The sequence below is a fragment of the Oryx dammah genome, unplaced genomic scaffold (assembly GCF_014754425.2).
Source record: "Oryx dammah isolate SB20612 unplaced genomic scaffold, SCBI_Odam_1.1 HiC_scaffold_23, whole genome shotgun sequence".
Lineage (NCBI taxonomy): Eukaryota > Metazoa > Chordata > Mammalia > Artiodactyla > Bovidae > Oryx > Oryx dammah.
The window spans coordinates 129,917,835-129,931,029 of record NW_024070207.1 but is presented as its reverse complement, the minus strand read 5'-3'; the positions used below and the strand labels follow the sequence as shown (position 1 = coordinate 129,931,029).

Here is a 13,195-nt window from a genome sequence, read left to right as displayed (position 1 = left end):
GATATTGATATGGTGGTGATATGATGGTGCTGGTGATGTTGATGGTGGTGGTGATATTGATACGGTGGTGGTGATACTGATGGTGCTGATGTCAATGACGGTGGTGATGTTGGTGGTGATGATGATATATGATGATGGTGGTGTGCTAATGATGGCGGTGATGTTGATATGGTGGTGGTGGTAACAATGATGATGGAGATGATACTGATACGACGGTGGTGACGACGTGGTGGTGGTGGTGGTGATCTGAATGGTGGTGGTGAGAATATGGTGGTGGTGGTGACGTTGGTGCTGGTGATGTTGACGGTGACGACGGTGGTGATATTGATACGATGGTGGTGATAATGATTTGATGATGGTGGTGAGACTGAAATGGTGGTGATACTGATCTGCCGATGCTGGTGAAGATATTGTAGGTGGTGATGGTGGTGGTGATATTGATAGGGTGATGGTGGTGACATTAATGATGGCGGTGATGTTGGTGGTGGTGACGGTGGTGATGCTGATACGACGGTGCTGATGTCGATGGTGATAATCCCGTGATGACGGTGGTGATGTTAATGGTGGAGATGGCGGTCATGCTGCTGCTGCTAGTCGTGATGACGGTGAACGTTACAATTATGAGGTGACGTTGGTGCCGGGAGGGTGGACGTCATCAACTCGGAAGCACCGACTCTCTCCTCCACATTCACTACCTGGTCGGAACTGTCTTTAGGAAAGACTTTCCAATGAGCAGATGCAGCCATCCTGACCTCTCACCCCACAGGGCAGGAACAGCTCTCACTTCACAGAGGAGATGAGCAACACCAGGAACACGGGGTGACCCCAATCTACAGCACGCTCACACTCTGACCCTTTAGAAATGGGCAAACACACGAGTCCAATGCAGACAAGCGGTCCCCACAGCAAGCCTTCATTCCTCACTGCCCCTCTGAGGTGCTTCCAGCAACAGAGGCTCTTAGTAAGGGAAATAAACTTCTCCTGAAACCCATAAAGCGCTATCGCTTGGCAACTGCGAGGATACGGGCAGACCGTCTGACCTCTCACAACCACAGATTTCTCAGCTGGGAACTGGTGATGGTCGGGCCAGCTGAGCACCCAGCGAATCTGTGAAGCATTTTACTGACGGTTTGTTGGAATCAGGCTTCCAAACGAAATGACTTTGGAAAAACTAAAAAGAGGACTTTCGTGTAGACACGAACCCAATACTGGAGGGCCATTATCCTTCAACTAAAAATAATTTAATTTCAAACGATGGAATTCTGTAAAGCAATTATCCTTCAATTAAAAAATAAGTCATGCAAAAGGAAATGGCCACCCACTCCAGTATCCTTAGCTGGAAAAGTCCATTGACAAAGGAGCCTGTCGGCCTGCAGCCCATGGGGGTTACGTGACAGCGCGTGAGCGTGAGGCTTCAGGGAGATGGGTAGGTAGCAATCAACTGGTCTAAGCAAAAATAAATAAATAAATAAATTTTAAAAAATAAAATTAATAATAATAATAATAAAAACTGGCCTCTCCTGGAAGTTCAGAGATTGAGAATCCACTGCTGGGGGTGGTCACAGGTTCTCATCACCCCTGCTTCCTTGCTTTGTCCCCTGGGTCCCATCCCTGATCCAGGAAGACTGCACGTCACACAGGGCAGTGAAAAGCCCGCGCGCCACCGTGAGTGACCCGCTCTAGAGCCCGTCCTCCACGACGGGAGAAGCCGCTGCGATGAGAAGCCCCGCGGATGCCAACCGGAGAGGGGCCCCTGCTCGCCACAACTAGACAAAAGCCTGTGTGCTCTGCTGAGGTGCTCAGCCGTCTCTGACTCTTTGCGACCCCGTGCTCTGTAGCCCGCCAGGCTCCTCTGTCCATGGGGATTCTCCAGGCAAGAACACTGGAGGGGGTTGCCATTTCCTTCTCCACTGCATGAAAGTGAAAAGTGAAAGTGAAGTCGCTCAGTCGTGTCCGACTCCGTGGACTGCAGCCCACCAGGCTCCTCCGTCCACGGGATTATCCTGGAATAAAACCGAGCTTTAAAGCTGCCTGCACTCTTCCTACATAAACTGAAAGTCACTCAGTTGTGTCCAACACTTTGCGACCCCACAGACTATACAGTCCATGGAATTCTCCAGGCCAGAATACTGGAGTGGGGAGCCTTTCCCTTCTCCAGGGGATCTTCCCAACCCAGGGATCGATCCGAGGTCTCCCGCGTTGCAGATGGATTCTTTCCCAGCTAAGACACAAAACGCCCTACTTTATTCTTAGCCATGCAAGTGATGAAATTCTATAGGGGAAAATGACACTGAGTTTAACTTCATCAGAGAAAGTAATTCCAGGATGGCCCCTGTCTAAAACCCATCAGACATGAGTTACTTAACGTAAGTCATTTCAGTTCAGCCGCTCACGCGTGTCCGACTCTTTGCGACCCCACGGACCACAGCACACCAGGCCTCCCTGTCCATCACCAACTCCCAGAGTTTGCTCAAACTCATGTCCATTGAGTCGGTGATGCCATCCAAACATCTCATCCTCTGTCGTCCCCTTCTCCTCCTGCCCTCAATCTTTGCCAGCATCAGGGTCTTTTCCAATGAGTCAGCTCTTTGCATCAGGTGGCCAAAGGACTGGAGTTTCAGCTTCAGCATCAGTCCTTCCAATGAACAGCCAGGACCGATTTCCAATGACTATTCAGGATTGATTTCCTCTAGGACTGACTTCCTTTAATGTAAAACTGCTCTCCAATTGTTTGCCACAAACAGATGTTGCTGCAACGTGAGGAACAGTACTCACGTGAACCAACCCCAACGCGTCACAGGAATGGCCACCACGGGCGTTTCTTCCAGATCTAGCTTCTGATATGGGAGTCATAAAGTGTCACTGCACAGAGTGAAATTCTAACCCGGTTTTAATTTGAATTTAAACGTAACAACCTACACTCAAACGCACGGGCTGAAAAATGGACGTGAATCTGCTTTCTTTCCAAACGTTTCAAGCGTCACGGTCAATGAACACAGATCTCGTGTTTCTGATGGGAAATCCGAGCCCCTCTTAAAGACACACCAAGGGAGAAACGATGTTTGGAATTTCAAAACCTGAGTAGCAAAGATTCACGGAGGACTTCCCTGGAGGTCCAGTGGTTCAGACCCCACGCTTCCGAAGCAGGGAGCACGCAGGTTCCTTCCCTGGCTGGGGAACTAAGACCCCACACGCCACCAGGTATGGACAGAAAATATTCACGGAGAGTCTGTCAGAGCTGACATAGACAATATGTTGAAATGGTCCCATTTGGGACATCCTGAATTAAATCAAGTTCTGCATGAAATCATTTATGCCTGGTTTGACTTTTTGAAACAAGGCTCGTTAAAAACATGAAATAATTCAGATCTGTGCTGAATTTGTTTTGGACAGCAGTGCTCTCGATAGCAACGTGAGGAAGTTAAATTAGTAAAATCGTGCAGAGGAAGGGAACACACATCTTTTTTCCTGGGAAATACAGTACTGTATGCTCCTCTGTAAGCTAAGGTGTGTCTGACTCTTCGTGACCCCAGGCGGTGTCAGAAGGACTGCTCTCTGGGGCTGTCTGTAAGATTGTCCTGAGCCTGGGAACAAAATGACACACCTCTACCTCTTAAAACGTCATCATCCTTATTACAGACAACAGCCAAGGGCGTGGAGACAATCTCATTGTCCGTCAGTAGAAGAAACATAAAGGAGATGGGAGTACATATACGAGATGGAATATTACTCAGCCATGAGAAAGAACAACAGCGTGCCATTTGCAGCAACGTGGGTGGACCTACAGATGAGCATATTAAGGGAAGCCTGTCAGATAAAGCCAAAAGCTACACAGTATCAGCTATAAGGGTGAGTGTTAGTTGCTCGGTCATGGCTACTCTCTGCCACGAACTGTAGCCTGCCAGGCTCCTCTGTCCATGGGATTCTCCAGGCAAGAATACTGGAGTGGGTAGCTCTTCCCTTCTCCAGGGGATCTTCCCAATCCAGGGATCGAACCCAGGTCTCCCGCACTGCAGGTGGATTCTTTACCATCTGAACCACCAGGAGAGCCCCCCATCACTTCTGCTGAGATGAGGAATCTCAACAGAAAGGAACTCCCAGCACAGAAGGAGGAGTGGAGGCTGCCAGAGGCAGAGGGCAGGGAAAAGGGGGAACACGGGGAGAGCGACGGGCACTCACTTGTCCACCAGCTTCTTGGCGAACCCGAAGTCGGTGAGCTTGATGTGGCCGTCTCTGTCCAGCAGGATGTTCTCCGGCTTCAGGTCCCTATACACGATGTCCCGGGAGTGGAGGTACTCAATGGCACAGACGATCTCGGCCGCGTAGAACAGCCCGGTGTTGCTGGAGAAGCGGCCGCGGTTCCGCAGGTAGCTGAAGAGCTCGCCGCCCGGCACAAATTCCATGAGCATGTACAGGAATCGGTCGTCATGACCCGTCCAGAACCTGCACCGGGGAAGGCAGGGGATCACACTGAGACTGAGCGCCCCGCCCCGGCCGGACACACAGAGGCTGAGGTGGGCAAAGCACTGAGTTCATGGTACATGAACAGGTTACGCGAAGATCCATCTATAGGGGTGGTCCAGCAGTCATGTATGTATGTGAGAGCTGCACCAGACAGAAGGCTGAGCGTCTGAGAACTGATGCTTTCCAACTGTGGTGCTGGAGAAGACTCTGGAGAGTCCCTTGGACGGCAAGGAGATCCAACGAGTCCATCCTAAAGGAAATCAGTCCTGAATATTCATTGAAAGGACTGACGCTGAAGCTGAAGTTCCAATACCCTGGCCACCTGATGTGAAGAGGTGACTCATTGGAAAAGACCCCGATGCTGGGAAAGATTGAGGGCAGGAGGAGAAGGGGCGACAGAGGATGAGATGGTTGGGTGGCATCCCCGACTCGATGAGAGCTCTGAGAGTTGCTGAAGGACAGGGAAGCCTGGCGTGCTGCCGTCCATGGGGTCGCAAAGAGTCGGACACAACTGAGCAACTGAACAACAACTTCCTTGGTTCTACAAGTGCTGTTTTCATTACATAGGAGGGTAACGGACTCTAAGCAGAGGTGATCAAGGCGTTGGAGAAAGAGCGAGAAGGAAACAACAGACTGGTAGATTCAACAGCCAGCACAAGGCCCTCAGTCATGAGAAAGCCAGGTGCTGCAGTCCCTGGGTTCACAGAGCGCTGGACCAGCTGAACAACACTGACAGTCACAGACATGTATATGTGTCCACGTATACATGTCGTGAAAAGTGAAGTCGCTCACACGTGTCCAACTCTTTGCGACCCCATGGACTGTAGCCTGCCAGGCTCCTCCATCCATCGGATTTTTCCAGGCAAGAATACTGGAGTGGGTTGCCATTCCCTTCTCCACCTATTGGAATAAATACAACTGTATAAGATACGGCCCTAGAAAAGGTACCCGTAAGAAAGAGATGGTCATACTAAGTGAAGCCAGACAGAATCACAGAAATACCATATGATACTACTTATACATGGAATCTAAAAGAAAACGACAAAGTCCCCTAAACCAAACTTTTAGACACACTGGGAAACCAAAAACCTCTTGTGACTTGCTTTACAGCACTCTCTGCTTTACTGAGGTGCCCCGCTGCTGAATCCGCTGTATCTCTGAGGTCTGCCTATAGTAAACTGTTATCAATATATAGATATGTATATCAATATACCAATGTATAAGCAATGACCCAAAACGTAACTGGAAGGAAAATCAGAAAGAAGTAATCAAGTGCAGTGGTCAGGAGAGTATATATGCTTAGTTGCTCAGTCATGTCTGACTCTTTGTGACCCCATGGACGGAGCCCTCCAGGCTCCTCTGTCCATGGGATTCTCCAGGCAGAATACTGGAGTGGGTTGCCATGCCCTTCTCCAGGGGATCTTCCTGACCCAGGGATCAAATCCAGGTCTCCTGCACTGCAGGCAGATTCTTTATCGTGTGAGCAACAGCAAAGTTCCCAGGGAAATATAAGTTTATGCAATAAAAAAAAGATGAGGGAATTCCCCGGTGGTCCAGCGGTTAGGACAGTACGCTTTCACTGTTGAGGGCGTGGGTTTGATGCCTGGTGTGAGAACTAAGATCCCACAAGCTGCACAAAGTGGCCAAATTAGAAAAAAAGATAGGCTGCAGAGAGGAAAAACTTTTCTATGTCCAAGGAAAGCCTTTCAAAAAGAAAAAACAACATACTGTTCTGATGTTCAAATGAATGTCTATCTCACTCATCACCGTGGTTATCCGTTAGAGAAAAGTATGGGTCCTGCATACAAGAGGCTTTCTCTAAGTGTGCATTTACATGTGAAGACTCTCTGAGGCTAGCCTCAGAAGGGTGCTTAGTCGCTCAGTCCTGTCTTACTCTTGGCAACCCTATGGACTGTAGCCCTCTAGGCTCCTCTGTCCATGGGGCTTCCCAGGCAAGGAGACTGGATTGCCATTCCCTTGTCCAAGTGGCTCTTCCCCACCCAGGGATTGAACCTGCGTCTCCTCCAAAGGCAAGCGGCATTCTTTACCATCTGGGCCCCCTGGGGAGCCCGCTACGCTCAGATAGAGCTGCTGTTATCATAAACGCAAGCCCATTTGCCTGACACCCAGGGAGACAAAACGATACTAGAATACTGGAATTTGAAACACAGAAAAGTTTGTTACAGGGCCGCACAAGGAGATGGGTGCATCAAGCCTTAAGAAACCCAAAGTTACCAGAAGCTTTCAGCAAAGCCCTTTTGTACAGAAGGTGAGGGATGGGCGTGGTTAGCTGTTGCCAACTTCTTGATGTCAGCACCTTTATTCGGGCTTCCCAAGCGTCTCAGAAGAATCTGCCTGCAATGCAGGAGACCTGAGTTCAATCCCCAGGTTGGAAAGATCTCCTGTAGAAGGCAATGGCAACCCACTCCAGGATTCTCACCTGGAGAACAGAGGAGCCTGGCAGGGCGACAATCCACGGGGCCGCAAAGAGTCAGACACGACTGAACACCTTCACAAGCACACACATCCTTTGCTCTTGAGGTCAGCGGATAATGTTCCGCTAAATCTCTACCAGACACGTGTTCTATTCTCTGTTCTGAAAAGAAAGGGCCAGGTCCCCAGGCACAGGTTTCACCCTTCAGGGTTCCAGGCCTGGCTCAGAAGGGACAGAGCTCAGCGGGCAGCTCCCTGAGGGCCGGGTCCCCAGATCCTGCCCAGGTGTCATCCCTGAACTGACCCTCAGGCTTCTCAGGGTGCCCAGGTGGGAGAAGATGGGGTCCCATGGGGGGTCCCTGACTGTACGGTAGCCAACACAGACGCCCAAGTAGTTAGATCGCAGACCCAAGGATGGGGGAGACCCCCAGGCTTCTTAAGAGTGTCCAGATGGGGGAGACGAGGTCCCATGGGGGTGCCTGACGGCAGGGTAGCCAGGACAGACGCCCGCTCTACTTAGATCAGAGAACCTAGGATGGGGGGATACAGTCACCGCGGCCTGAAGCCCCGGGTCCAGACAGTGGGTGGCCCTGGCAAGCACCCTGGAGCCCCCCCGAAGCCATAACCCCCAGCTTGTTCCCGGGGCCCTGCAGGCTCTCCCGCTGGACCAAGGCTGGGTGAGCTGGAAGGTCCCCGGGGTAAGGCCAGGACCAATATCTGCATTGTGTCCACCCGATGACCACCGGTCCACACACCTTGGGATGAAAGCCCTCACTAAGGGGCATTGAATGACAGCTGGGGCCTGTGGTCGGGCCGGGGCAGCGCCGTCCAATGGCTGAGCAGCATCACTAAGCGCTGTTCATTGACGCTTGCTTGCCAGGGGGTGGGGCCCACTCGGTGCCGTCCAATGGCTGAGCAGAACCACTAAGGGTCGCTCATTGGCAGCTGGCTGCTTGTGGGCGGGGCCCACTGCAGAGACGACCAATGGCTGGGTGGGACCAAGAATGTTACTCATTGACAGTTGGTTACCTGGGGACCGCTGCGGCACTGCCCCAGGGCTGAGCAGGACCATTACCAGGACTTAATTGGCAGTTGGCTGCTTGTGGGCGGGGCCCACTACAGCACCGTCCAATGACTAAGCAGCATAAATAAGAGCTGTTCATTGACGCTTGCTTGGCAGTTCACTGCGGTGCCGACCAACGGCTAAGCAGGACCACTAAGGGTCGTTCATTGGCAGTTGGATGCTTGTGGGCGGGGCCCACTGCAGAGCCGACCAATGGCTGAGTGGAACCACGAAGGGTCGTTCACTGACAGTAGCTTGTGGGTGGGGCCCACTGAGGTGCCATCCAATGGCTGAGCAGGACCATTAAGTGTCGCTCATTGGAAGTTGGCTGCTTGTGGGCGGGGCCCACTGCAGAGACGACCAATGGCTGGGGGGGACCAAGAATGTTACTCATTGACAGTTGGTTGCCTGGGGACCACTGCGGCACTGCCCAACGGCTGAGCAGGACCATCACCAGGGCTTCACTGGCAGTTGGCTGCTTGTGGGCGGGGCCTTCTGAGGTGCTGTCCACTGGGTGAGCAGGACCGCTAAGGGTCGCTCATTGGCAGTTGGCTGTTTGTGGGCGGGGCCTTCTGAGGTGCGGTACCACTAACGGTCTCTCATTCATAGTTGGTGGCCAGTGGGCGGAGCTCACTGAGGCATCAACCAATGGCTGGGCAGGACCACTAAGGGTCACTTATTGATGATTGTTTCTGGGCGGGTCCTTCTGCAGCACTGACCAATGGCTGAGCGGGACCACTCATGGGCGCTCATTCATAGATGGTTGCCCGTGGGCTGAGCCCACTGAGGCCTCAACCCATGCCTGAGCAGGAGTCCTTAGGGTCTCTCACGGACAGTTGGTCGCTTGTAGGCGGGACCCGCTGCAGAGCTGACCAATGGCTGAGCGCGACCTGTTGCTTAGTAATAATGGTGCAGCCTAGCGATGCACGTCGAGGGCTGCACGCTAAGTGAAGCACTCGCCTCACTTTGTTGCTGCTGCTGCTAAGTCGCTTCAGTTGTGTCCGACTCTGTGCGACCCCAGACGGGGGCCCACTGTCTCTGGGATCCTCCAGGCAAGAACACTGGAGTGGGTTGCCATTTCCTTCTCCAATGCATGAAAGTGAAAAGCGAAAGTGAAGTCGCTCAGTCGTGCGCCCCGACTCTTAGCGACCCCATGGACTGCAGCCTACCAGGATCCTCTGTCCATGGGATTTTCCAGGCAAGAGTGCTGGAGTGGGGTGCCATTGCCTTCTCCGAACCTCACTCTGTTACACTCCTATAAATGCCTTTCTTTCTGCATTGCTAGATTTCTGCCTCTTGCGGCCAGGGCTGCCCAGGGACCCCATCCTTAGGAAGCAGAGTGGCAGCCACTTCTAGGGGTTTCTCTTTCCCCAGTTCCTGTCTATCTTTGTCCTGTTCCCAGTCTCAGGGCTCGAGATCTGCAGTGTCGAGATGTGACGGAAGACAGGAGGCAGGAAGGGGGCTTGGGGTGGGGTGGGGGTGGTTTGCGGCTGTTGTTACTGGAAAAGGAACAAAACCTGCCCTCCCCCAGTATCTCTCAGGCATGCAGATTATCTCCAGCTGAAAACAAACAAGGTCCAGCAGATGCAAGGGAAAACTTGGACCTTCTCCCTGAACTGCCTACAAGAACGTAGACAGAGGAGCTGGTCCTGGAATCTCTAGTTTCAGCAGAGATGTCTGCAGAGGGCAAACAGAGCCTGGAGACTAGAGTTCACACTAGGTCTCTATGTCTCCCCTGGACCAGCAAACGTTTATTTATAAAACTTTTGTTTTTTCTCCGTCTCTATGTCAACTGCCCTTCCTCCTCTTTGATATCTCAAACCACTACCCCCAACATCCTCTTTTTGTCTGCAGCTGAAGACGGTATTTAAGGGGCGTGTTAGGGCCAGCTGGGGAGTCCCAGTTGGCTCAGGGGTAAAGAGTTCGCCTGGCAAAGCCGGAGACGCAGGAGTTCGATCCCTGTGTTGGGAAGATCCGCTGGAGGGGGTAATGGCAACCCAGTCCAGTATTCTGGCCTGGAGAATCCCACGGACAGAGGAGCCTGGCGGGGCTACAGTCCATGGGGGTCACGAAGAGTTGGGACACAAGTGAGCATGCGGGCTACAAGCTGGGCCATTTTAGGGAGTGACTCCATTTTCATAGCTCTCTCCCATGTATACATGAGATTAAATTCTTGTGTGCTTTTTCTCCTGGTTCATCTGTCTCAGGTCCATTTCATTCTTAGACCAGCCAGAAGAGCCTGGAAGGATCAGGAACATGTCTTCCTCCCCGGCATCACTGTCTAGAGAAACCAGATGACCAGACGCCTGCCTTTTTTCCATCATTTATCATCGAGACAAGTCTCTTTCTCTGGGCTGCACCAACTCCTTCTCTGGGTCACATCATGACATGTCTAGGTCCAGCCAGCCTGTTCCTTGCGGTGATGCTCAAACAGAAGCACACAGAATCCCAAAGGTATGACAGCCTCACTGTTCTTTCTTGGGCGAGCTTAGCACCCAGCGAGGGCTCTTCTGACGGGCAAACATCTTCCAGGGTCCCAGTGACACCTGACTGATGACCCTGCACAAGGAACCTCTATAGAAACTCATGAGAAACGGATTTCCAGCCATATCAGTAAACCAAGGATGTCACAGTCAGGAGTGATTGCAACCACGATGGATGGTGAGTCCACGAGCCCTGAAGGAACTCAGGAAACAACACCTGCCGTCGAGCAGCCACTCCCCACGCTAAGTCCTGAGGAAACTCAGGAGATGAACACACAGGACGCTGGCCCCAGGTAGCTGAGATGCAGAATAAAGGAATGACTTCAGTGAGTCCAGATTCTTGCATCTTCCTATACATCAGTTCAGTTCAGTTCAGTTCAGTCCAGTCCAGTCGCTCAGTCGTGTCCAACTCTACAATCCCATGGACTGCAGCACGCCAGGCCTCCCTGTCCATCACCAACTCCTGGAGCTTGTTCAGACTCATGTCCATCAAGTCGGTGGTGCCATCCAACCATCTCATCCTCTGTCGTCCCCTTTTCCTCCTGCCCTCAATCTTTCCCAGCATCAGGGGCTTTTCTAACAAGTCAGTTCTTCACATCAGGTGGCCAAAGTATTGGAGCTTCAGCTTCAGCATCAGTCCTTCCAATGAACACCCAGGACTGATCTCCTTTAGGATGGGCTGGCTGGATGTCCTTGCAGTTCAAGGGACTCTCAAGAGTCTTCTCCAACACCACAGTTCAAAAGCATGAACTCTTCAGCGCTCAGCTTTCTTTATGGTTCAACACTCACATCCATACATAGAAAAGCACTAAATTCCTCAACTTCGGGTATCTGATTTCTTTCATTAACAGTCATCTTCTGATGTTCACACTAACTGCTGTCTGTTGCAAAACTTCTATATAACGTGGCTCCCCGCACCCTGTCCTGCTTCCTCAGAGCAATTCTCAGGGTTAATAGAGATGCTGCCTCCTGGGCTTAAGTCCTAAAAATGTCAGCAGTGCTGAGAACACCTGTCCTGGTGCCACTCTCAAAAGAACAGAAAGTGTTAGCTGCTCAGCCATGTCTGACTCTTTGCGACCCCATGGACTGTAGCCCACCAGGCTCCTCTGACCATAGGATTCTCCAGTCTATACTGGAGTGGGTTGCCATTCCCTTCTCCCGGGGATCTTCCCAACCCAGGGATTGAACTCAGGTCCCACTCTTAGATGCTAGCAATCTATACAGCAGAAAGGACAGGGAGCAGACACAGGGTTGCCTTCTTCAGACAGGATCGAAGCCGTCCTCCCCTGGAAAATCTTGACTGTGTCACAATCCTTCAACACCCTGGACGCTGAGTTACTAAGCTCTTCTAAAATTATCTCTCCGCTGGCTGCACTGACCTTCGGAATGGTTTTATCCCAGCACAGAAAAGTTTCGTCCGATATCTATGTTGTGAACCTCCTGGCTGGCTTTCAGAAAAATGCAACCAGTCGCACTTCAAGTCCCGAGCTTGCTGATAGCACCCCAGGCGAACGTGCCAAAGCGTTCAAGCAGAAGTTCAAACTGGAGCCTTTCTTCGGCCTGATCTTCCATGCTTCATGCAGCTTCATGTAAAACCCACTCGGGGTTTCTGGACAGTGTTTCAAAAGGCAGATATTGGGAGAAGTGACTCACTTCCAAGAGAAAACTGCACAGCTGGGAGGATTCAACACCTGCTCACCTCCTGGTTTTCTTCCCACTCAACCGCATGGTTCACCCCATAGCTGCGGGCGTTCCCCGCCGTCTGTGCCCAGGGCTGGTCACACAGATCCCTCTCCCCCTGCTCTGTATGGGGACGCATCCAAAGCCTGCTGGCCCTGCATCAACGCAACCGCGGTTTTCAAACACAACCTGGTCTCTGAAGTGATAACACACGGAAGAACATCCCAAACCTCAAGGAGCTTATAATAACACCCTCATGGGCTAAAACACCTGCATTGAGCAACTCAGTAGGTAGGTGTTCTGGGCTGGATGGCCAAAGTGTCAGTCGCTCAGTCATGTCCAACTCTGTGACCCTACGGACCATAGCCCACCGGGCTCCTCTGTCCCTGGGACTCTCCAGGCAAGAATACTGGGGTGGGCTGCCATTTCCTCCTCCAGGGGATCTTCCCGACCCAGGGATCGAACCTGCACCTCCTGCCATTTCAGGCAGATTTTTATGTCTACTGTCTGCATCACCCCAAATCCATATGTTGAACTGCTAACCCCCCAGGACCTAAGAATATGCCTGTATTAGGAGATGGGTCTTCAAAGAGAGGATAAAGGTGAAATGAGGTCACTAGGGCAGTCCTCATCCCAGAGGACTGGGGTCCATACAGAAAGAGGAGGTCAGGAGACAGACACACACAGAAGTAGAGCCGTGTAGACTAAATTACAAGGAAAAATCCCCATTTCCTTCTCCTGGGCATCTTCCCGACCTAGGCCTCTTGGTATAAGGCCACCCAGGAAGTCGGATGAACAACACATTTCTACACCACCGCAACAACTTAATTCTACCGGCAATGACCCAATTTCCAAACAAGGTCACTTTCACGGGTACTTATGGTGTATTTCTGGGCTTGGGTGCTACTTGCTCAGTCATGTCTGGCTCTCTGCAACCCCATGGACTGTATCCCGCCAGGCTGCTCTGTCCATGAGGTTCTCCAGGCAAGAACACTGGAGTGGGTTGCTATTTCCTTCTCCAGGGGATCTTCCCGTCCCAGGGATCGAACCCAGGTCTTCTGCACTGCAGGCA

The 13,195-nt window shown here is 51.8% G+C and overlaps 1 protein-coding gene across 2 annotated transcripts in view; it reads right to left on the bottom strand.

The window, feature by feature from the left end:
• PRKX (protein kinase X-linked) overlaps positions 1–13,195 on the bottom strand; it is a 77,576-nt gene that overhangs the window by 39,557 nt on the left and 24,824 nt on the right. For both annotated transcript variants that reach the window (XM_040266389.1, XM_040266388.1), the window contains exon 3: positions 4,180–4,443. In XM_040266389.1, the coding sequence (XP_040122323.1) occupies positions 4,180–4,443 (264 nt within the window). The remainder of the gene's footprint in view (positions 1–4,179; positions 4,444–13,195) is intronic.